At 42.3% G+C, this 24,780-nt stretch overlaps 1 protein-coding gene across 1 annotated transcript in view; it reads right to left on the bottom strand.

Moving 5' to 3' along the window:
• Positions 1-20,071, bottom strand: part of grm2b (glutamate receptor, metabotropic 2b) — a 31,953-nt gene extending 11,882 nt beyond the window's left edge. The window contains exons 1-2 of the mRNA XM_066672770.1: positions 19,625-20,071; positions 10,028-10,662 (exon numbers count right to left, since the gene is read on the bottom strand). Coding sequence (XP_066528867.1) covers positions 10,028-10,537 — 510 coding nt within the window. The 5' untranslated portion in view covers positions 10,538-10,662; positions 19,625-20,071. The remainder of the gene's footprint in view (positions 1-10,027; positions 10,663-19,624) is intronic.
• Positions 20,072-24,780: the final 4,709 nt, after the last annotated feature.

Below are 24,780 nucleotides of genomic sequence, written 5' to 3'. Positions count from 1 at the left end.
TAATAGCACAGCTGTGCTAATTGGAGTATGATTACATTATTAATCCTATTCTGTCCAGAGTTTGCTGAAGGACTGTCCATTGAGCATTCCTGTCCTTTTTCTTCTTATTTCCCAGAGGTGCCGAACAATCACCCGAGGAGCTGTGTGGTGGAATTCTGGGAAGTTGCTAGCTCTGCAAACTGAAGTGACAATTGGGCCCATAGGGAGAGGTAGATAATGATGGAAATTCAGCATCTGGGGGACTGTACTTATTGTGTTGGACCATTCACAGGAGTGTCCATATGTAATAGGGAATAGTGCTGATTTAAAGCTTGTTTATACTTTCCCTCATGCAATTAATTACACTTACTCTGACAGGAAGAGCTGCCCTTAGGTCAGCATTTTCAAAATCTAGAAATTCTCAGGAAAGTAAGGTCATGTAATTTGAAAAGAAGAACAGGACATAGCAGTGTTCAGGGACTAAATCAGGAAACAACTCTCTCAAGGGCTTCATGTGAGTTATTCTCCCCCACATCAAATTCCAATTTAAAATTTATAATTTTGTGTCCCACCTGAAGAGAACCTGTTCTTCCACACAGTCACACACGCAAACTAATGCCATAAAGTACACTCTCTGCCCTTGTGTGCAACATGACTGCAACTAAATAAGTAATTATCTATAAAATTCCCATATCATTCATTCAATGTCTTTAACCGCTTATCCAGTTCAGGGTCACAATCTGTCCAGAGCCTACCCAGAATCATTGGGCGCCAGACAGGAACAAACCCCGGAGGGGTCACCTGTCCTTCACAGAGAAACACACACATTCACTCACACCTATGGACACTTTTAAGTCAACAATTCACCTACCAACGTGTGTTTTTGGACCATGGGAGGAAACCTGAGCACCCGGAGGACACTCATAGACATGGGCAGAACACACCAAACTCCTCAGACCCAGTCACCCGGAGCGGGACTTATACCCACAACCTCCAGATCCCTGGAGCTGTTTGGCTGAGTTGTTCCATTCACACCATAAAGAGAAACTATGCTGGAAAAACAGCCCAGTGCTTTTGTGATATCATAAACACATTTACATATAATGCAAAATAATGGGCATTCAGTCAGCAGAAGTTTTGGCCCGCCCATTCTGCCAAAGTTATAAAGCTTCATTTTAAAATCACGACAGCAGTTAGCCAGAACAGAAGGCATTTACATATGTCACTCCAAATCAACGGTAACAAAAATGGCCGGTTGATTCTAAGAAACAAAGAGAGGTTGGTAATAAGATGTGACGTCAACTGAAGAAATAAAATACAAGGACTGTACACTTATGGAAGTCTATGGAGGATGTAGGACACAAGCAGGATACAGGCCTTTAATGCTGTATTGCTGGAAGGACAGGAGTCACATGACAGCTGCCAGCCAATAAGCAGATGCCCATGGGATCATAATTCTGTATCAGTGTAGTACAGTGGTTAGCGTAGCCTGGGCTAGCCCCTGGGCTGATGGACATTAGATCTGATGTGTTCAGTAATCTTGTGCCTAACTCTGTGTGACAGGCGTGTTTAAAGTGCCCACAGGGTCTGGACCCCGTAGAGACAGGACCCCCACTGGCCTGGAGAAGGGGATCAGAGAATGCGTGATCCATATAGACAAGTGTGAGCTTTATCAGGAGCAAAAAAACTGCTTCAGCAGCTCTGTGTCTTAGACTTATGCTGAGTCTGGGGAAAAAAATGTCCAGCCACTTTTGCTTCAGATATGTTTATATTTAGATATCTAGCTCATTCACTGTGAGCAACTGTAGTCATTAGCTTCTGTTTCAGTCACAACTGGGTGGTTTCACAGACAGAGATTAAGACTAGTCCTGGACAATGTTGTGTGTGTGTGTGTGTGTGTGTGTGTTTGAGAGAGAGAGAGATATGCACAAGGCTGCATATCTCCCAGAAAGACACCATCAGGAAAAAATGGACACATTCAATGCTGTGACACTGAGGGGAGGCCAGCCCATCCATTTATGTCTTTTTCTCATTGTTTCATTCCTCAGTTTAAGTCTCTCTCTCTCTCTCTCTCTCTCTCTCTCTCTCTCTCTCTCTCTCTCTTTCTCTGTTTGCCACCTAAATAGATAGACAGATAGATAGATAGCCAAATACACACACAGAGAGAGAGAGAGAGAGAGAGAGAGAGAGAGAGATACAAAGTAATTGGTTCCAGATGGGTGTAGAGGTATGATATTGTGACCCTGTGCTGAACTCAGAGTTTGTCTGTGTATATGAGTGTATGTATGTGTGTGTGTGTGTGTGATTGACCGAGAGTGGACTGCCGAGTGACTCACTATACGGTAACCGGTACCATCCCTCTTTCAACATGAAAGGCCCATCTGTTTCCACGGTAACTGCACCAGCCGGTGTCCCATTCAGCCACACCATGACTTCAGCACACCGAGCCAAGGAAGTTAGAAAGAATCCCCACTCTCTCTCTCTCGCTCTCACACACACACACACGCAAACACACACAAACACACATTTGGCCACAAGTGTTTCCAAAACAAGATGCCAAATAGAAATTGAAATCTGTCCTCAGAACAGGCTTCCACTTAGAAATCCGACTGACTTGAAACCTTAAATACTCTTATATTCATGAATATTGAGTCTTTTTCTGCACTGTCTAAAAGAAGCAGAATACCTGTTAAGTTTCGGTTATTAATGTCAAATTGGCGTAAATGTACCCTAAAAGGGAATGCAATGTGCACCTTACAGGTTACATTTCCATGGAGAAAGTTGCATCTGTTCAAACCGCAACTGACACAATGCCATTGGAGAACAGCACGCTTGGAGGAGAACATTAACTGCCTCCTTCAGTTTTGTTTCCTAAAAGCTGCCCACATTGGCCACTCTACAGCTAACACAATGTTTCTGTGGAGTCAAGTTAAGAATCTGCACTTTTCAAAGTTTTCCCTCTTGTTTTAATGAGCCCAGAGTGAGAAATAATTAAGCCACAAACATTTGTCCAGACAGACGCCAAAAAGAAAATTAAATTATCTCTCAGATCCACAGGCGTCAGGACAGGAGTCTGGTGGCTGATTTGAAACTGGCAGCCACCTAATTTAAAAAATATTGACTCTAATATCAGAGCTGTTTATTTGTTCTAACGCTCAAGCACTTGGCTGGAAGTATATTCAAGGTATGAAGCCAAAAAGAAACTGATTTCAAATCTGAGATAAGCTCTTAGCAATAAAGAAGCCAAAATATTTGGAGAGATGCCACATGAGGACAACTTTTAGAAAAGAAGCTCTCAATCAGTGCTCAAACTTTACTGAAACCACTCGACTATAAGGTTTTTAGACAGCTGAAATCCCATAAACCCCTTTCTTTAAACAGCTTTTTCATGTTCCAGGAAATCTGGAGCTGATAGCCATTCCATTCAATGAAGGGAGTCGATTTCACAAGTTCTTCACCCTTTAGTTCTAATAATGAAGATGTAAATAAAAATCCAAACATGGGATGCTGGAGCATATGTAGCTAAGATAACACTGACAGCTCAGTGAATAACTCTGAGATAGTCCTGGCAGCACTGATAACATAGTGGATAACTCTGAGATATCTCTGATAACACTGATAACAATAAATAAAGGAGATAGCAATGATAGGATCTATAATAACTCTGAGATAGTCCTGGCAGCACTGATAACATAGTGGATAGCTCTGAGATATCTCTGATAACACTGATAACAATAAATAAAGGAGATAGCAATGATAGGATCTATAATAACTCTGAGATAGTCCTGGCAGCACTGATAACATAGTGGATAACTCTGAGATATCTTTGATAACACTGATAACAATAAATAGCGGAGATAACAATGATAGGATCTATAATAACTCTGAGATAGTCCTGGCAGCACTGATAACATAGTGGATAACTCTGAGATATCTCTGATAACACTGATAATAATAAATAGCGGAGATAACAATGATAGGATCTATAATAACTCTGAGATAGTCCTGGCAGCACTGATAACATAGTGGATAACTCTGAGATATCTCTGATAACACTGATAACAATAAATAACTGAGATAGCAATTATAGGATCTATAATAACTCTGAGATAGTCCTGACAGCACTGATAACATAGTGGATAACTCTGAGATATCTCTGATAACACTGATAACAATAAATAACAGAGATAGCAATGATAGGATCTATAATAACTCTGAGATAGTCCTGACAGCACTGATAACATAGTGGATAACTCTGAGATATCTCTGATAACACTGATAACAATAAATAACTTAGATAGCAATGATAGGATCTATAATAACTCTGAGATAGCTCTGATAGCACTGATGGAATGGTGTATAACTCTGAGGTAGATCTTTGCTGAGAACACTGTGGATAACCCTAAGACAGCTCTTATAACTCTAATAGGATATAATGAATAACTCTTAGAAAGCACTGATAGCATAGTTGATAACTGATAACTGTTACCATTAATAGCATGGTGGATAATCTGAGGTAGCTTTGATAAAAGTGAGAGGATTGTAAATAACTGGAAGATAGCTCTGATATTGCTGATGACATAATGGATAACCCTGAGACAGCTCTGATAGCTGTTAGGATTTTGAATAATGCTGAGATAGTTCTGATAACACTAATAACATATTGGCAACTTGACACTGCTATCACAATAAACTTGCCTTATAATTCATTCATTCATTCATTATCTGTAAGCGCTTATCCAGTTCAGGGTCCCGGTGGGTCCAGAGCCTACCTGGAATCATTGGGTGCAAGGCGGGAATACACCCTGGAGGAAACCCACGCGGACACAGGGAGAACACACCAACTCCTCACAGACAGTCACCTGGAGTGGGACTTGAACCCTAAACCTCTAGGTCCCTGGAGCTGTGTGACTGTGACTCTACCTGCTGCACCACCATACCGCCCTTCATTTATTCATTCATTCATTTATTCATTCACCATATACAACTGCCCATCCAGTTCAGGGTCGCAGTGGGTCCGGATCCTACCCAGAATCCCTGGGCGCAAGCGGGGACCCAACCCAGAGGGGGTGCCACTCCTCTGCAAGGCGACACACACCCACATACACACACACCCATGGACACTTTTTGAGCAGCCAAACCACCCACTAAAGTGTGCTTTTTTTAGTAAAGAAATATTTGTTAGATTTTAGGGGTTTTACATTCTGTTCCAATTTCATGACAGGTGCCTTGAAGCTGAAGGTGTTCAGTCAACACTAGACCTGTCTAGTCTTGTTCTTAAGAGTGTGTACAGACTTCAAACTGAAGAGGAGAACTGACTCTGAGCTGTTTCTGTTCTGATGAAGCACTGTTAGATGGTAAATGTTCAAGTCTGGTTTCTGTCTCCTGATGCTGTTTGTTTTTTGCCACCTGGCAAACACCACATGCAGTTATTGCTTATTAACATTCTCTCAAACCCAGAGCCCAGCGGAGATCTCCACGTGAGTGACCTCGGCGCACGCGCACACACTTTCAGTAGTCAATGCTAAAACAATGGCCCCTCATTCTAATGACTGTAACTGTATGAATAATCCCCAGTAAACAAACCCTCACTGCCTTTTAAAGACCACAGCGTTGTCCAGAGGCATCCAGAAGCCTGGCAGGCTGTCGCTGGCTCTGTAGTTTTCAGAACTGCCCTAAAGGACATGCTTCTGTCACGCATATTTCTGCATTCCATTATTCACAATTCTCTGTGCACACCAGGACTAGTTCTTGTGCTTTTTTTCTTGGTGTATGCAAAAGAAATATGGTAATTTATTCTGTCACCTTGTGGAGATAGAGGAGGGAGAGAGGGGGAGATGAAAGGAGCACAGCTATCGATTGGTTGGCATTATTAGCGCCAGTCTGAGCAAACCCATGCCTTGAAAATCTGCTCAACATAACACACACGCACACACACACACACACACACACACACACCACATCATTTAGCGTATTCAATTAGTGCAGTAAGTTGACAGGAATGCATTCAGCAAAACAATAACAGCCTCACCACTACTGTGCTATCACTACTATGAATTTTTTGGTGTTAAATCACCTGTACCCAACTTTCCCACTTATCTTTCGTGTACTTAATCGAACAAAAGACGTCTGGAATGAAAAGTAGTTTTCTTATTTCAGCTTCATGTAGTTCTGGAGCTACGAGGCTAATCTGTTGCTATCAAAGTTATGCCAATTTTTTTTACATATATCTTCATTCATGCAGCTCCAACCTCATCCAAGTATTTATTTAAAACACACTCTGACATATTGTGAGCTAGTTAAATTTTTTATAAGGAGGGGTGTGTTTCTAATAAAGTGGCCAATGAATGAAGTATACAGTCTGTGTTTGTACTAAAATGGCCAGGGAGTGTGTATTTTGTGTCTGTCCCAATTCACTGCTGATTTGACAGAGTGCAGGTCATGTTTTTCATCACAGGATGTGTTCTTCTGGGAAGGAAAATTTTCCTTGTTTATATGGTTCTTCTTTAAAGGGGCTATGGTTCTCAAAACTGCCAATCTCACCCACTCACACACACTCCAATGTTCAAATATAGACCAGAAACAGTAACACACACAGACACGCACAGACACACACACACACACACACACACACACACACACACACAGTATTACCAACTTCACCAATTAGCGTATGAGTCTGACACTTAGCTTGTAGCTTGTAGCTTGTAAACATAGTTTCAAACTGTACCAGACCATACAGTCCACATATAGAAACAGCAGCAAACACATGATCGGAATTCATTGTTTTTGTGATGTCACAAAACCGCTAATTTATCGCAACAGCAGTTAAGACCTGCCCAATAACACTGTAGTTATCTGAGTGATTTAAGTTGAGTTGATTTTCAGTTGAAGCAGAGATAGCTTGTATACAAACTAAGCAGAAATGGTAATAAAATGATTAGGAAAAAGTTAATAAAACATAAAATGGATCACACTAGCTTTTTTATGCTTGGAAAATATTCACAAATCATTTAGACATAAATAAAACTATCAACAATATATTCTCAGTGTGTTTACTTACATTTAACTCTGTTGATGTAATATATTTTATTCACGTAGAAGCACCAAACATATCTGTGTTGTGCAAATTCAAAGCAATAAGAAAATCCCTCTACTCCATTATACGCCCACTAAATGAGACTTCATAGCATCATTTAGCGATGGCTAATACATCCTTTTCCATTTCATCTCACAACCCAGATGGCATTCAGCAGGGAAAAAAAGTGTGAAAAAGCTCCTAAAATGGCTGGTAGTTTTTTCTTTCTTTTTTGCCATGTGCTGCGTGTTTTATATTCATACTCATTGGCGTGGTGTTTGTTCAGGGCTCCTGCCAGGCCTCAGCTCTGAGCTCCAGACAGAGCCCCAAGGCTCCTCTCGGCTTTCTCTCCCCAGCCAAGGACAGGTGGCCTGGGCTTTGCCAAAGAGCGAATCCCTCCAGCCCCCAACAGTCCATCATATCCCCCACCACAGTCTTGCACAGACGGAGGAACCAGCTGATTCACCCAATGCTACCCTAGTCATCTGGAGTTTCAGAAGAGGTGAGAAACTTGCTTCATTGTAGAATTACTAATTCGCACCCTTGTCTTAATCATTTCTGTTAATTGTACACTTGAATTATTCTAGCCATTGTTCTGTGTTGTATTTGTAGGCAAAAGCAGTTTTAGGAGTCTTGCCTAAGGACAAGCAGGTGAGGTGAGGTTTTTCAAAAGTTTGGGCCTGAGTTTTACTGGACAACCAGAGTAGGCCACAAGAGGACAGACCACGTGAGAATTTGTGGTGATTTTTTTGTCATGAAAGAAGCAGTGGCATGTTACCTGTCAAGGAGATGTCAGCTTGAATGGTTTAGGGATTCAGGTTTTCATGTACCTGTAGCATTTCCTGCAGGCTCTGAGCCACTGACTCACAGGGGTCAGTTTAGCACTCATTGTTATTCAGAAGGTCACTACCAATCCAGCACAGATTCATTTATTCGTTCATTTATTCATTCATTCATTGTCTGTAACCACTTATCCAGTTCAGGGTGGCGGTGGGTCCGGAGCCAATCATTGGTCGCAAGGCAGGAACACACCCTGGCTAGGGCGCCAGTCCTTCACAGGGCGACACACACACACATTCACTCACAACTTTTGAGTCACTAGTCCACCTATCACCATGTGTGACCGTGGGAGGAAACCAGAGCACCCGGAGGAAACCAGAGCACCTGGAGGAAGCCCACACGGACACTGGGAGAACACAGCACAGATTCATTTACAAACTTATTGATTGAGAGTAACATTATTTTGCATGTCCACACTAGGTGCTCATCTTTAACTGATTATCAGCTAAAATTAACATAAAGTGTATACATTCAACCCAGAAACCTAACCTCCTAATAGTCCTGGATATTGTAGTATTATGCATATATTTTTTAAATATGCCATGCATTTTGATGGGAGACCTTTGAAAAGACTACAATCACACATGGGAAACACCTTGCTGTTGCCATGCTGAAATAACCTTAAAACATAATTAAAAAAGACATCAAATAGATGGCAGCATACGATGCTCCAAATCGTGCATAAAATTTCAGGGTTAATGGTGTCTCAATATATTTGTATGTTACCCATATCATGGCAAACCCTGTTTTCTGAATTTCAGATTGACAACACTGGATAGTCTTTACAGAAAATTATGTTACTTATTTCTATATACAGTCTGAAAGGTTTACGTCTCAATTAATACGTTTCCACTGTGATTCAGTTCATTTCATAAGAGCATGAGCCCAGAGAAGTCTGCATTTCTCAGGTAATCTAAGACTAATGACTTTAGAGGCAAAGGCCTTTAAAGAACATCTTCATTCTAGATTCTAATGGTTCATTCATCATGAAATGTCAATGTAAAGGGCAGACAGTATCCTCAAATGTTGTGAAAACTAATAAATGAAAAGATGGAGTTACAAGGATATGACATGACATGATGTAGTACTTTTTGCGTTTTTCTATTATTTGCACTGCAAAGTAATTCTGGGAACTGATCTTGGGAAGGATTCTCTTTGTTGCAGCATGTATTTAAATGGGGATGGTGTAATTTGTTTTTTAACCCTGCGGAAGGCCTATGTGCTGACACGCGTTGGTATGCAATAATAAAAAAAAAAACAATATTTAATCAAGAAATGTTGCTAGTTCTCTTTTCACAAGCAATCTTTTGAAAACACCAACAGTCTTGAGAATAGCGATCAGTGCTTCTTTGGCGAATTCTGCAAAGTACCTCTAACTAAAACTACTCTGGCTGTTGCACAGTACAAAAATCTGAGGCCCTGCACTTTTGGCAGGTCGACAGCTCCTTGACATTTAACATGCCCCAGCTTCTTGCATAAGGAAACAACACAATAAATCCTCATGTGGCCAAGGGTTATCCAGGCAAAACTCAGGCAAAAAGCTGACACATGCCTCCACTCAGCAGCAGTGGCCTCTGAGAGCTGCCATGTTTCTTGTGTGTGTGTGGCACATCATCGGTGGCTGGAATCACGGCAGCTGATGGAATTATTAAGCAGCGAGTCCCGCGGAACAGACAGTGGGAGCGTAATTAGCACTCGGCCCTTTCTCTGGCACTGACAGCCTAAAGGAATGGGGCTGGTAATTAAGCATGCTTACTATCTCAGCCTCTGCCATCTCTTGATAAAGCATAGCAGCTCATATAGAGGACTCTCCCAGCAGAACTTGGGGCATTTAAGTTGAAAGCACTACTCAGGAATCACTCAAATGTTTTGTACTGACAATCATAGCAGATCTTCAAAATGGTGTCCAGACATTTACATGCACTATCTGTTAATGGATAAGATCAATTATTTTGTTATTCTTAAGAATAAGAATTTTCTGGTTATTTCAGATGATAACCATTCAATTCTCCAAAGCCTCACATGGTAAGAGAAGAGTGCTGAACACCCAGGGACATTCACTAGCTATTTCTGGCTATTATATTAGCCATGTCTATGAAATTTTCTAATACAAATCTAGTCCTACTGTACCTGTATGGAAACATCACTGTATGAGCCTCCAATCACTCCCGATATCGCCAGTGGAACCTCGTCTGGGACAGGGTTGGAGCCATCAGGACAGATGAAGCCAGGTTGATGCACTTTAGTAAGTGAAGCTCGGACGAACTCCAGTGACTGCTCCAGTGCGTACGTGTCTTTAGAGCAGGTGTCCAGAATGTGTGCCCCCAGCTTGAGGCCGGGTAAGATGCGATTGTCTTGGTTGATCTCATCCAGAGCCAGCAGCATGGCCTCCAGCCGCTGGATCCCTCTCTGCTCGTTGATTTTCCCACAGTCTTGTGTCCCTTCACCCTTCTCATGTACAGGGAACAAACCGCCAATCACCAGGTCGCCGTCAATTATAATCTCCCTCTTGGTCCCAGGAAGGGCAGGGAGGTACCTGGGACTGGGCTGGACCTGTGGGAGAAGGAGCAGTAGGAAGGCCACCAGGGGGAGCCATCGTTGGGTATGTTGATGGGGATTCCTGACAGGAAGCCCAGCCATGTTTGGGCGATGGAGATCGTTAAAGTGCCCTCTTTTGAAACTGTGTAGATCTAGACTTGTTGAGATTTATGGATGGGTTAGTTTTCTACTGAAATTGGTTGCATCTTGTAGCTGCTGTCAGTCACCTAGAGGGGGGAATGAGGGAGAAGATATGTTAAGAAAACTCAGTGTCACTCCATTTCATCAAGCTCAGCTCAACTAAATATTTAAACAGTTCAGCTCGTCGGGTTGCAACCCTCTTAATTCGGTAAAATTGGCTGAAACCATCTTTACTCCATACAATATAACACAGCTCAATTCAACTCAATCAGCCCAACTCATTTCAACCTGACTCAGATAAGCACAACTCAAATCAACTTAGCCTGATCCAGCTCAAACTCATCTGAAGCTTGACTGAATTAAAGTCAACTCAAATAATTTCAACTCTGCTTGACTCAAACTCAGTTAAATTCATTCATTCATTCATTCATTCATTCATTATCTGTAACCGCTTATCCAGTTCAGGGTCGCAGTGGGTCCAGAACCTACCTGGTGCCGCCCTCAGTTAAATTCAAATCAACTCAATTTAACTGAAATCAACTGAATTAAGCTCAACTCAACTCACCTTTGTTCAATTAAATCTGAGCTAAATTAACTCAAATGAATTCACCTCAGCCTGATTCTAAATGAATTAATCAAAGCCAGGCTCAAATGAACTTTAATCAACTCAATTCGACTTAAATCAACTCTGGCTTAACTCATCCCAGCTCAACTGAAGTCAACTTGACTCAGACCAACTAAGCCTGACTCATATAACCGCAACTCTGCCAAACTCAGTTAGGCTCAGCTCAACCAAACTCAGTTCAAACCAACAAAGCCAAACTCAAATAAACCCAACATTGACCAACTCAATTAGACTCATTCAACTCCAGCTCATCTCAGCTCCGTTCAACGCAAGTCAGCCAGCTTAGCTCCACTTAACTCATCTCAGTTCAACTCAACTCAATATTATTAAACCTTCATTGGCTTTGACATAAAGTTCTAGGAAAAAACATTGCTTTGATGCAGGACTCTTACATTATACGGAGCTTCTTTAAAAATGTTCCTCTCACCTCTCACTTAAATTGTCATGGATTGAAAGATTCTTTAGAGAACTGAGAGTAACTCTTCTATAGCATAATTTCAAATACATTTCCAAAGGTGTTCAAGTGTATAGCAGATGGATTCTATGAAGTGACTTCACCAGATGAGACTGAATAGTTTGAGCTGAGGTTTCACAACCAGTTGAATGCCTTTGATGAAAAGCAGACAGAGCTAATCACTGGCCTTCATTCCATCAGACAGACATAATTTTACAGACTCCAAACGAGAGCACGTCTAGCTCTTTAATTGGATTGAACTTGTGTTATTGAGGGTGAGCTGCCTTTATTGACTCATTAATTTCATTTGATTAATAAAACCAAAGCCTGCACAATATCATTTCCAGAGAGTGCCAACAGCTCATGAAGCAGGAAGGAGTTTATCCCTGAGTATGAAAGGGAAAAAAAGTGTAAAATTCTTTCACCTGTGTTAATTAAAAACATGTCCATGTGTATGTTATGAAACAAGGGCTGTCATTTTCAGTCAAGAAATCCTCAGATTCACTTGTAAGTGTTGCAATTCCATTCAACACTTTAATTTCCAAATACAGTACATGTGCAAACATCTGCAGACACCTGCTCATCCAGGGGGCACTGATCAAGAGTTTGGTCCTCTTTTCTGCAGTAAGTGGTTCTACTCTTCTGTGAAGATGTTTGGTACTGTTTGGTGTGTTCTCCCTGTGTCTGTGTGGGTTTCCTCCGGGTGACTGTCTGTGACGAGTGTGGTGTGTTCTCCCTGTGTCTGCGTGGGTTTCCTCCGGGTGACTGTCTGTGAGGAGTGTGGTGTGTTCTCCCTGTGTCTGCGTGGGTTTCCTCCGGGTGACTGTCTGTGAGGAGTGTGGTGTGCTCTCCATGTGTCTGCGTGGATTTCCTCCTGATGACTGTCTGTGAGGAGTGTGGTGTGTTCTCCCTGTGTGTGCGTGGGTTTCCTCCGGGTGACTGTCTGTGAGGAGTGTGGTGTGTTCTCTCTGTGTCTGTGTGGGTTTCCTCCGGGTGCTCCGGTCTCCTCCCACGGTCCAAAAACACATGTTGGTAGGTGGATTGACTACACAAACGTGTCCAGAGGTGTGAACATGTGAGTGTGTGTCACCCTGTGAAGAATTGTCGCCCCCTACAGGGTGTGTTCCTGCCTTGTGCCTTGAGTGTGTGATCAAAGTTTTGGACATTGTGTTTATAAACTGGTTATAAAGAAAACTTTTACTCAGTTTTATTTGAAAGACACCAATCCAATCCAAATTCACATCATGTAAAGTCCTCCAATGCGTTTACATCCATGTTCGGCAAATGTTACATGCATATTGTATAGGAGCCAAAACCTCCAGGCTCCAGAAGAAGCTCCGCTAATGTAGACACTGCTTTTGAAATGTCAACCACAATTTATTATTCATATTGAATATTTGCATTCAAAGCAGCCGCCCTTTCTCCCTTGCAAACTCCCACAGTTAGTCTAATGAAGCAACATCTCTCACTTTATTAGGGTGTTCTTCCTTTACCTCCGTTGCCATGGAAACTGGAGGACGTGAGGCAGTTGGGGGAACGAGGTGCTGCGATAAAGGTAAAGCAGTATATGGCAATTAATTTGAATCTTTCATCTTGTTGGAACAAACAGTGCAAGTTAGAATAAAGAGTTCAAAATGATAAGTGAAAGGAAAGTGATGCCTTTAAAAACGAAGTTTGGTCTGTTGAAGAAATGTGTGCTGGAGCTAAGAAGGTCCTGGCGCTGGGAAAGTTGAAGAAAAAGAGACACAGAAAGGCTTACAAACAGAAACGTGAGGGAAAATATTAATGACTCCTATCCGCTGACAGATGCTAATTCGGGGTTAAGTGCCTAGGGGCAGATGGCAATCGTAAGATGCGAGCAACTCTCAGACTGAACCCAAGTGGTCTGACCACTCCAAGAACCTTTGCTCTTTTAATCACTGACCTATTCATGCTCCGCCCGACAATTTGTGGCTTGGTTGGACACTGTTTTCAAAAGTTGACCAAGATGTCATTCAACATCGTGACAAATGCTGCTGCCACAATAAATGTGAATTTCAGTGCATTTTTAATTTCACAATATGCGTATTACATTTTCTATACACATGGATGGTTCTTCTCTTTCTGCTGCTCCCATAAGGGGGCGCCACAGTGAATCACAAGGCAACCTAGCCAACGAGGCACACAAGAACTAGGCACAAGTTGTAAGCTGGCTGCCCTTCCGGACACAACCCTCCCTTTTCACCCAGGCTTGGGACTAGCACCAAGAACACACATGCAGAACCCTAGTGACTCGGGGACACAGCAGTGAGGCAGTGACTCAAGGCAAGCCCTGAACCTAGGGTCCCATGGCTTTGAAAGCATACAGCAGTGGCATCACCCACCATGCTACCTATGTATTTTGTATGCAAATGTAATGTCATAATGTTAGTTTAATTAAAGGAGCACTAGGTAAGATTTGGTGGGTTCCCCCTAGAGTTGTAGAATGTAATTCACTCAGCTGAAACTCTGCACTGTAGACTTGGCACAGGTTGTTGGATGCCCGCCTTAACTCAGCCCTCTTGGGATGATCACCGGGAACACACAAGCTTTAGTTGCTGTGTAATGGATGCTGGGGAACATGCCACACTCAAAAACGACAGTAACCTGCGGTGAGGCTCAAACCCAGGCCCCTATGGCTCTGGAGCTGTTCAACAGCGGCAGCGCATTTCACATTCAGTAAAACTGTTTGTGTTAAGCGGAGTGGACTTTGTGATCCAGAACTAATCATTTAACATCAACATAAAAATCAAATAACGGTGCTACAAAAGGTTCTTCAAGAAATGCCATAGAAGAACCACATTTGGTTCCATACAGAACTATTTTTGCTAATATGTTTAAATTGGTAAAGGACCCTAAGATCAAGGGATGCACTTATAAACCTTTAAAAGGTTCTTGAAACATGCATTTCTTAAACAAAAATGGTTCCTTATGGAACCAAAAGTGGTTCTTCTATGGCACTACTCAAATAAACTTTTGTACCCCCTTTATTTTTAAGAGCATACCTGACCTCACTAATGTTCTCATAGCTGGCATCAAATCCCCACAGCAATGTTCCTAGAAAATAGAGGCAATTGAGGCAGCAAAGCATGGACAAACTGCAGGGTAATATACTTGAAAACATTCGGAAGAAATTTTGGATGAACACAAGCTTTTGGACAGCTCTGACACGTCTGGGCATGGACACAACATGGACACGGCTCTGAAGACGACCATCAGAGCTTGTTGACCGGAGCTGCAAACACTTAATTGCCGTTAAAATCGAATCATGGCTTTCCTTCTCTCTCTCCACAGCAGATGGGAGCAGCAGGGCTTGCTTTTTCTTCTCAACAAAGGTGAAGCCTGGAGTTAATGGGCTCTTCCACGCCAGGCTACTACACCAGGAGTGAGGAAAAACAGTCATTTCCCCTTTCCAGATGAAGCTCTAATGAGGAATGCATCCACATTTCTGAACTCCAAATGCCAGGGTGTTCCAGGGATGAAGGCAGAAGTGATGGAAAGTGATTGAACCTTGTGTTCTTCTTATAAATGGAGCAAATTCAAGAGGCTGTTTCAGGCATGTGGTGCAAGTTTGGGAACGTCAGGTTGACATGATGCTTGTGCATCAGCAGCACATCACAGGAAGCTGTAACACACACCTGCTCAAGAGTTCTCTGGGCTAAATGGCATAATGAAGGACATTAAATGTGATCTAATCACCCAGATATCTGGCTTAAAGAGCTGAGAAATATTTGCCCAGTAGGGATGTTTAACGCAGAAGGGGTCTGTTTGATACTGTGGGGGTCAGTTCAACACCACAGACACTTGCGGCTCAATTTGGACTTGCCTCTAAATGAATCTTGACCCTCATCCAGCGGACATTCTCATGAGATCTTAGCCTGAGAATATATAAACTTCAACAAAGCTTTAACGTCTCTCTCTCTATTTCTCTGTGTCTCTGTCTCTCACTCTCCTCCTCTTTCTACCTCCTTTTTTTCTTCTCTCCTCATCTCTCACCCTCCTCCTTTTACTCGCTCTCCCACTCTCAGTCATCATCCTATCTTTTTTTCTCCTTCTCCCTTTCTTGCTCCATCTCTCGCCTAATTTCTTCTCCCTCCCTATGTTTACTGCTTGTTTTTTCTTTATTTTTTTGCTTCTTTCTTTCTTTTTTCTTTCTCCTTCCCTCTTCTACCTCATTGCTCCAGCTCCTTTACTTTGATGATTGTAGATAGTTATTTGTTATAATCTTAATAATTATCTCCTTACATCCAGCTGACATTGTTGGAGAGCAGAACTCAGCTCTATGAACATAACGTCACACAAATCCAAGATATTCAAACAAGCGATGCATTGAGATTCTGAATACAGAAGAAGAGAGTCCCTACTTCAGGGCACATCACATCTCTCTGAAATGAACACTATTTGCATCTAATTTTCTGTCAGTTTCCCAGCTGTTAATTATGATTAATGTGTGTATTCGGCAGCAGGCTGTTTTTTTCTTCAGGTGTAATTTAATTGTGGGAGAGTACTATGCTTGTGTTGTCCATATCTGGGACCCCCAGGCTGTAGGTGGCTGAGAAAGGAGTGGTGAAATGTGTGATGTGTCTGAATAACGGTGGGGAGGCTACATAATGACACAGATGATGCAGTCATGGGAGAAATGAAGCACTCGATCTCCGCAGGATCCACTCCTTGAATTTCTGAACTGCTCGACGAGAGGAGACGGTTATGTTTTGATAGTCTGTTTCACGCATAATTAAATCGGTGAGATTTTGTGGACTGAGTGGACATTTGGGCACTTTTTTAAGTCTCTCTGGATAGGAGTATCTCCTAAATGCCCTACATTGATCAGCCAAAACGTTAAAACCACATCCCGCTTTCTACAATCTTCATCCATCCTATCAGCTCCACTGACTGTACAAATGTATATAGTAGTTCTACAACTACAGACTGCAGTCCATCTGTTCCTCAACGGTCAGGACCCCAACAGAGCAGACCTAATTTACTGGTGGTGTGTACAAGAGCATCAGGCACTGCTGAGAGTCACTTGGCTGCAGAACTAACCACCCCATTCTCATGACTGAGAGTACTACCTGCTGTGGGGGTCCTGTGAGGGTCCTGACCATTAAAGCACAGGGTGAAAAAAGAGTAACACAGTACACAGAGCAACATACAGATTACAGTCCATAATTATAGAGCTGTAAGTGCACTTTTATGATCAGTGCAGTTGATAAAAACAACAATGAGCTACAAGGTGTCAGTATAATGATAGTTTGGTTCATCTACATGATCAGGGAAATGAACCCTAGCCTTCTTCATAGAAGGCACTACATTACAACAACATTATCAGTCCATTTGGAGTCATCCCAAACCAGCTAATTACCTCTTCATTGAAGATGTGAACACAACCAAGGCCTGGAGTTACTATGGAGGCTGCAAAAGTATTCAGATGCTCTGAGCACTGGGGTCTGAATGGGGTCAATGTTGAGTTTCTCATGGCTGATAGTTCATGGCTCGTGGCTCATCCCCCTGAAAGAGGATGCTGGAAATGGGGAGATTTCTCACAGGAAAAGCCCCCTGGTCCATTCATGGGTTTCTCTGAATGTGCTCTTCAGAGGGTTTTGAGGGTTTTGTTGTGAAGGAGTGTTATTCACATTCTGAAGGTTTTTAATGGTAACTGAATGGCGATGGAATAGAAGTGAATGACACATGTACTTCTCTTCATGGTGAATGAATATAACACACACACACACACACACACACACACACACACACACACACACACACACACACAAACACACACCATCTTGAAAGAGATCACATGTAGGTGGGTGGCTATACATACTCTGTTATATAAAAAAGTGTGAGGTTTCTTGGCACTTGTTAGGTGTGTGAGTGTGTGTGAGAAACAGAGAGAGAGAGAGAGAGAGAGAGAGAGAGAGAGAGAGAGAGAGAGAGAGAGAGAAGTCTCTAATTAAAGTGGTGGACGCAGCCTAATCGAATCATTTGCCAGCTGGCTAAGCCACATGAAAAATGGACGTAATTAAAAAATCAGAAATCCTCTAAATAGAGCAACATAACTGGACACACGAGCGCAGATTCATTAACTGGGCATTTCTGTGACTTTGCTCGCTCTGCTATGTGAGGAAAAGTTACGTAACTGTGTGGAAAGATGCAATTCCTAACAACTCAACGCTGCAAACAGGGTTTGATTCAAATGTCCACATCAGGTCCAAGGCAATAAAATTCACTCCACACAAAGTTCTCACCAGTGAACCACCATGACCTCTGTATTCACTTGTGCAAGGCACCTAACCCCCAACTAATTCTTGGGCAGTGGGATGGCTGCCGCTCTGCTGTGGGGTTGAGTGTTCGTGTGTGTGTGTGTGTGTGTGCGTGTGTGTTTCACTGCCATGAATAGGTTAAATGTGAGGAAAAATTTCTCTGTACATTGTAAAATGACAATAAATAATGTGTATCACCTTCTACATCTAAGAATATAAGTAACTTTGCAGTTGTACTGCAAGTCATTTTGGAGTGTTCCTATTGGTCCATTCATTATGGAGCTTGAGCAAGTCATAAAGGACAGCAGCCATTTCTAAATAAATAAAAACTGGTGATACTAGGTTTTGCTTCAAAAACAAAAGGAAATGCCAGTCTACATACTTTTTCCATATTTTTATTTGACATTTGGTTTCCTTGTTTGATACATTTACCACATTTTAATAACATCCAAATGTTTTCTTTATGAGGATTATTACAGTGCTGTTATTACATTGTTAATAAATATAGTTTTTGCAGTTTTGCTTTATGTCATTCTTATTTCATTCAAAGCTCATGAACAGGTTTGGAGCGTGTAACATTTTTTAAATAATTATTATTGTTATGATTAATAATATAATTGTTCATTCATCTTCTGAAACTGCTTCCTCCCATGGCACCATCCCAAGGCATCACACGCTCACCAAGTCATTCACACACTCAAAGCTGTTGGACATTTTTACACACTCAGCCAGTCACTTACACGCTTCCAATATAGACAGTGTCACACAGTCACTCCACCTACCGACGTGTGTATTAGGACTGTGTGAGGAAACCGGAGCACCTGGAGGAAACCAACAAAGACACAGGGAAAACACATCACACACCTCCACTGAGGACCCCAAGACCTTGCAGCTGTGAGGCAGTGACAGCAGTAGTTTCTTCAAAAATAAGTCTGACTGATGGCTTAATAACATGTAATGTGACTGCTTTTTTATATTTGTTAAGTATCACTTAAACACATCATAGGCAATGTAAACTTAATGTATGAATAGAGTGGGTGTGGCTCACTGTTTATATATTGGTGTCTTAATCGTCATATTGAGTGTATAACCCACATAAACAGAGATATTTGGAATGGTCCAGACTGTAATGCAAGTCCAGTGTGACTGCATGTGCAGTTAGAGGCGGGAGCTGTTACAGAGCGCTGGAGGGTGCATGCAGGCGGTAACAGGAGGCTTTGATCTGGAGCTTCACAAGCTTCAGGCTAGAGTAGTTCAGTAAGCAGACAGTAATACACCCCTTATCATTCTAACACTTACAATTAACAGCCAATAAAATACAAAATAAGAGTATTGTCTTTTACCATAAATATGTGTCTGGACATAAAAGTATGTATAAAGATGTGCAAATTTGTATGTGCATTAATGTGTCTCTGTGCGTGTAAAGGTGTGTGTACATAAAGGTGAGTATTAAGATGTATATAGGTGTGTGTGTGTGTGTGTGACAAGGTTTTTGTATATAAAGATGTGCATATATAAAGGTGTGTTTGTGCAAAGATGTGTGTATATAAATGTGTAGGTGCATGTGTATAAAACTGTGTGTATATAAATGTGTGTGTGTGTGCATGTGTGGAAAGGTGTGTGTATAAAAACGTGTGTGTGTGTATACAGGTTTTGTGTGTATATATTAAAAAAGTCATATTTCTGACCTGTAAACACTTCTCTATTCTTTTTGGGGGAAGACGGAAACGTGGGGTCCTCCAGCGTCTCAGACCTCTGCACGTGACGTTTCTACCTGGAGTGTGTCCGCGAGCGCAGGTGAGCTGAGAGGGAGCTGTCCGCGGTGCTGAAGTTGAATAAAAATCCCTGCTGCTGAAAAAACACCTCCTTTCGGTTTGGGAACTTTGAGACGCGCGCGAGAAGCAGAGCAAAGTCACGCGAAGCGCGACGAGACGGACGAGAAAGCACGCGCGTCCTATCAACACAAACACAGTCAGAAAACAGGCTCGCGCCTTCTCCTCGCGCGCTCGCCTCCTGCGTTCTCTCTCGTGCCTTCTCCTCGTGCCTGCTCCTCAGGTGATTTCTGGACAGCGATACCCAAAGTGCGCGCGCCTTTGCTCTGAAACAGCGCGTGCAGCTGCTCGCACTCACTGCTGGAGACACTCAGACGGAAGGAGAGATCTCCCCTCCTCCCTCTATCTCTCCCCCCTCTCTGCACTCCGAGAAAGATCTGTTGATGTTATTCTCCGTCACGAAGCTGCTGTTAAAGCCAATTATCCACGAGGCAAACATCAGTCTCAGTGATTTTAATAATAATAATAACAACAGTACTGCTACTAATAATAATGACAATAATAATTATATCAGTTTTACTTATGGCCAATTCCACCTACTTGCTCTGAGACATGTAAAGCCAGCTGTTGTTCGACAGAGCATCATCAAAACGTGAAGGAGAACACTATATACCCATCTTCATTGTGATATCATTAAGTGATCAGGGTGTGTGTGTGTGTGTGGGGGGGGGGGTGATGGGGCACTCTCTTATCCACCCAGAGAGGGCAAGTCGGTCCCCTGTTTACAGATGGCTGTGGCTGAGGGATCAAACTGGCCGCCTCCTGACAATAGGGCCAATGTTTGGGCAGCTGTGACACTCAGACGACCCTGGACTGAATGCTCTGGATCAGCCACACATGAGGACAGGACCACCATCTCTCACACCAAGCGTCTGATAGAAGGGTATAGCCACCCAGTAACAGGAGCTGCTTAAAAAGGCTGATCTGCCTTATTAACAGAGGTATCCAAAAACTGTGGACATAGTGTACCAGCAGATCCTAATGCTGTGTGCTGTATAGCCCTGCAGTTCACAAGATAACACAACACAGCACAGAGCACAAGGTGCCAAGGCTGCTGGGTTACAAGAGCAGCTCATACACTCCTACAGTTAATTTGTGCTCGTACATGTAATCGTTGTGTAGGCTGCACACTCACACACACACACACACACACACACACACACACACACACACACACACACACACACATATATATACATACAGCCTCAAAGTTGGTCCACTGTGGGTGGACAGAGTACATTTCACTTCAAGACGAAGTGAAAACAGCTTGGTGTGTTTCATCGTCTGACCTCACACCTGTTGAAGATGGACACCTCTAATGTACAAACACCTGTGGAACAAAGCAGAAAAACCAACACCAGGAACAGCATGAGAAACATCCCGACTAATTATATAAGTACTAAAATCTAGATCTTTGATTTCATTTACCTAGTAGTAAATGGTGGCTATTTACTCTGCTTCTATTTTAAAGGCACACTCAAGCCATAGTGCCTCTGCTGATGATGTTCTTAAAGGTGGGAATGTGTTCTGAAAATCCCATACCTTACAGTATTTTAGATTTAGAAAGCTGCTTGAACCTTCTTCTTGGCGACAAGGACAACGTGCTGAAAGCTAAAGGTAACAAAGAGAGGGTGAATAATGACCTGCTTTTACAAGCTCAGAGGTCAGAGGTCGAGGTAGGGGTCAGGACTGCTTGACACTACAATGAGTCCTATTGGTTCCCAATGATGCACCATGTGCTTTTTAGGGTCAGCTCTGTGACCTCCCGTGACCTCCTCCTTGTGTGTCCGCCTGGTAGTCATTAAACACCTCCTTTGTGAAAACGACTCTGCGCCACCTACTTCTTTGAAGGCGTTTGGGGTTCAAAAGCCCCCTGACCTTTGTCTTCTGTTACATTTGACCGACCAATCAATGGGCTCTCCAGCTTTTCTGAACAGAGTGTGATGAATGGAGAAAATCAGGCATGGGAACGTTAGAAAGCAAGAATGTGGGAAAGTGTGTGTGTGTGTGTGTGTGGATGGGGGCACAAGATGGCACAAAGCTTGCTCAGTTTGTCATTTTCTCTTTTTACTCCCAACCACCAGCTCAGATATTTTAGGTGGAAATGGAGATGTGAGGCCAGAACTTTCCACACAAGCACACACATAAACAAACCCATAAACACCAACACACACACACACACACAATGTGTAATTACAGTCAATGTGGTATGCTGTGTATTATGTAACAGCTTGGCTCCTCTAACACAAAGGCAGCAACAATGTCCTCCTGAAACACAGCACTGGGCGATTTGTCTAACCACATCACTTCATAGCAACTGTTGCTAGGTTGGACAAACTCTATGTTCAGCTAACAAGAATCTGTATCTCTTTTTTGGCAAATAGTGTCACCTTAAGCAGTGGTGATAGCAGGTTCAATCATTCGTTAATCCTGCATACAATTATATTAATGATTTTGTACATTTCTTTCTTGATAATAAAGTACTATAAACAAACTTATGCACCACTAAATATTTGTGGCACACGTAACGCTAACCCCACCACCCCCACAGCTGGAACCTTTCAGATAGCTATGAAATTTATTTCTGCCAGTGCCACTGAGGACATCATTCGGGACTGTGTGCAGCACAGGGATTCCCAATGGTTGTGTAGTGTTTTAGCAGGAGAACTTGTATGACTGAAAGCATGGAAACCATATAATGTTTCTTCATCTCAGATCTGGTCAGGGTGGACACCTTCAAAGTACAAACACTTGTGGAACACACAAGAAGAACTGACATTGGGACCAGCATCAGAACCATCCTGACTAATCTAAAAGCCAGTAGCATTTGCATGATTTCATTTACATAATAATAACTGGTGGCTATTTAGTGTCCTTCTACTTTTAATGGCAAACTCAAGCCATAGTGCCACATCTGATGGTATATCTTGAAAGTGGGAGGAGCTCTTGAAATCTATATTTTATATTACTGACAATGAGCTAAAAGCTAAAGTTAGCACAGATTGTGTAAAAAAGACCCTAGTTATTCCATAAAATGCTAAAATATTTATCATATAAAATGATAGGTTTAGGCTACAGTTTAGTTTATAGCATGTAACAACAAGAATCTCATTTACTCCCAGTGACTTTTACTGAGAATTCAAGATTTGAGATGGCTAAATGTGGTTAGCTTAACTCCCAGTTAAAACACTGACTTCGCAGTGAGGGGGTTAGTGAGATTAATGAGATCATACTCAGACGCCAGGTGGAGTGAAGAAGATATACAGCACTACGCTGATGAAGGAGTAGATGGAGAAAAGGATGGGGAAGGAGCAGGAGGTGTCTACTGTCAGTGGGAACAGAGAAAGAGAGTGAGAGTGGGGGTGTGAATTGTACAGAAAGTGACTTCTCAGGTGCAAATGAACTAAAGACGTGCGTTAAAATGTGATTCACTGTTTGTCTCAGTTTAAGGTGTAGCTTATGAAATCACCTGGAATACATTATATAATTATATAAACGTTTGTGGACACCTCCTCATCCAGAGATTCCTCTGAAGTGAAGGCCGATAATCGGAAGGTTGGTTCCCTTTCTGCTCGTCTGGGAAGATGATACATTCAATGTTGGAACATTGCTGTGAGGATTTTAAAGCAGCCACGTGAAGTGAGGTCAGGTAGAAAATTTGGATGATTAGTTCGGATGCTCCAGCTCATCTCAAATACATCAGATATTTAAACTCAGAGGTGCTGGAGGTCCTTACACTTCTTCATGTACTCCTTTTATACTCCAAAGGTTGGTATTGAATATGATGACTATGCTGCACAGTGTCCCATATGGAGATTATATAAACAGTGTGCACAATGAGAACACCCTGAAGTTAAGGGTGTCTAAATACATTTGAATATAACTCACCTACTGGGAGTGACATCTCTAAAAGAGGAGTCTGAATGGCCTTTGTGCAAGTCATAGCTGACAGATATGTTTTCTTCCACAAAAGAAGAAGAGGTTCTTCAGAACATGCCCAGTATATTCTGTGTTAAATTTAAAAGTCACTTTTTCATTTTGCTGCAAAACATTTTCAAAGGGCCTTATCTGAACAGAGAGAGAGAGAGAGAGAGAACGAGAGAGAGAAGAAAGAAGTAAGGCAGGAAGATAAGTTAACAGTGCTGGTAAAAGCGCGAGGCCTGAGAATGATAAGAAAAATCAAACTCTTACAGACAAAGGATCCACAGCTGTCAGTCTGGCCCCCTCCTGTCAATCAAACCATCAAAGCCATGGTGACAACACAGGGTTAATTACAGTCAGCCAATTAAGAAGGGGGGACTCGAGGCCCTTCCTCTGAAAGACAGCAGGATGGAGTGGGTCCACCTTAACCGGTAAAGCAGCCGTTGCACTATTTATGGTGGAGTGGAAAATTTCAATAAGAAAACTGGTGTGGGGGGCGTGTGTGTGTGTGTGTGTGGGGGGGGGGGGGGGTACCTGCCTTGCACCCAGTGATTTTAGATAGGCTCTGGAACAACTGCAGTTACAGGATATGAATAAATGTGACAAGTGTGTTCTCAGGGGGCCTGTAAACATAACGTGGACTTGGAAAGTCAACATCAATCATCAATGCCATTGAACAAGGGTTGTCCACATTTTTGCATGACTGTATACTACCTGCTATGGTCAGGCTTTTAATAGAGCCTCTTGTTGCCTGAGAAGAGTTGATTAGACTGCATTGTGTGTGTGTTCATTCTGGTTGAGACACTTTGAAGCTGACTATGTAAACACACCCACGTTTGGTCTTTATAAAATAAATAGATAAATAAAGAAAAGAAAAGAAAGAAAGCTCTCCAGAGATCGGGGTATTGTTTCTGTGGAGAATAAAGGCTGCTCTAGTGGATGTGACAGTGAAGAGGACAGGGACCGGGGGTGAAGAGAGCTGTGTTTGTGACATGTTTATAGCGAGGGCCTTATGAAAACAACACACAAAGCTTCAGAGCTCATTTCACACCAAACACACTCCGCACAAACTGATAGAGCCTGGCAAAGTG

The sequence above is a fragment of the Hoplias malabaricus genome, chromosome 5 (genome assembly GCF_029633855.1).
Source record: "Hoplias malabaricus isolate fHopMal1 chromosome 5, fHopMal1.hap1, whole genome shotgun sequence".
Taxonomy (NCBI): domain Eukaryota; kingdom Metazoa; phylum Chordata; class Actinopteri; order Characiformes; family Erythrinidae; genus Hoplias; species Hoplias malabaricus.
This window is presented reverse-complemented; position numbering and strand designations above follow the sequence as displayed.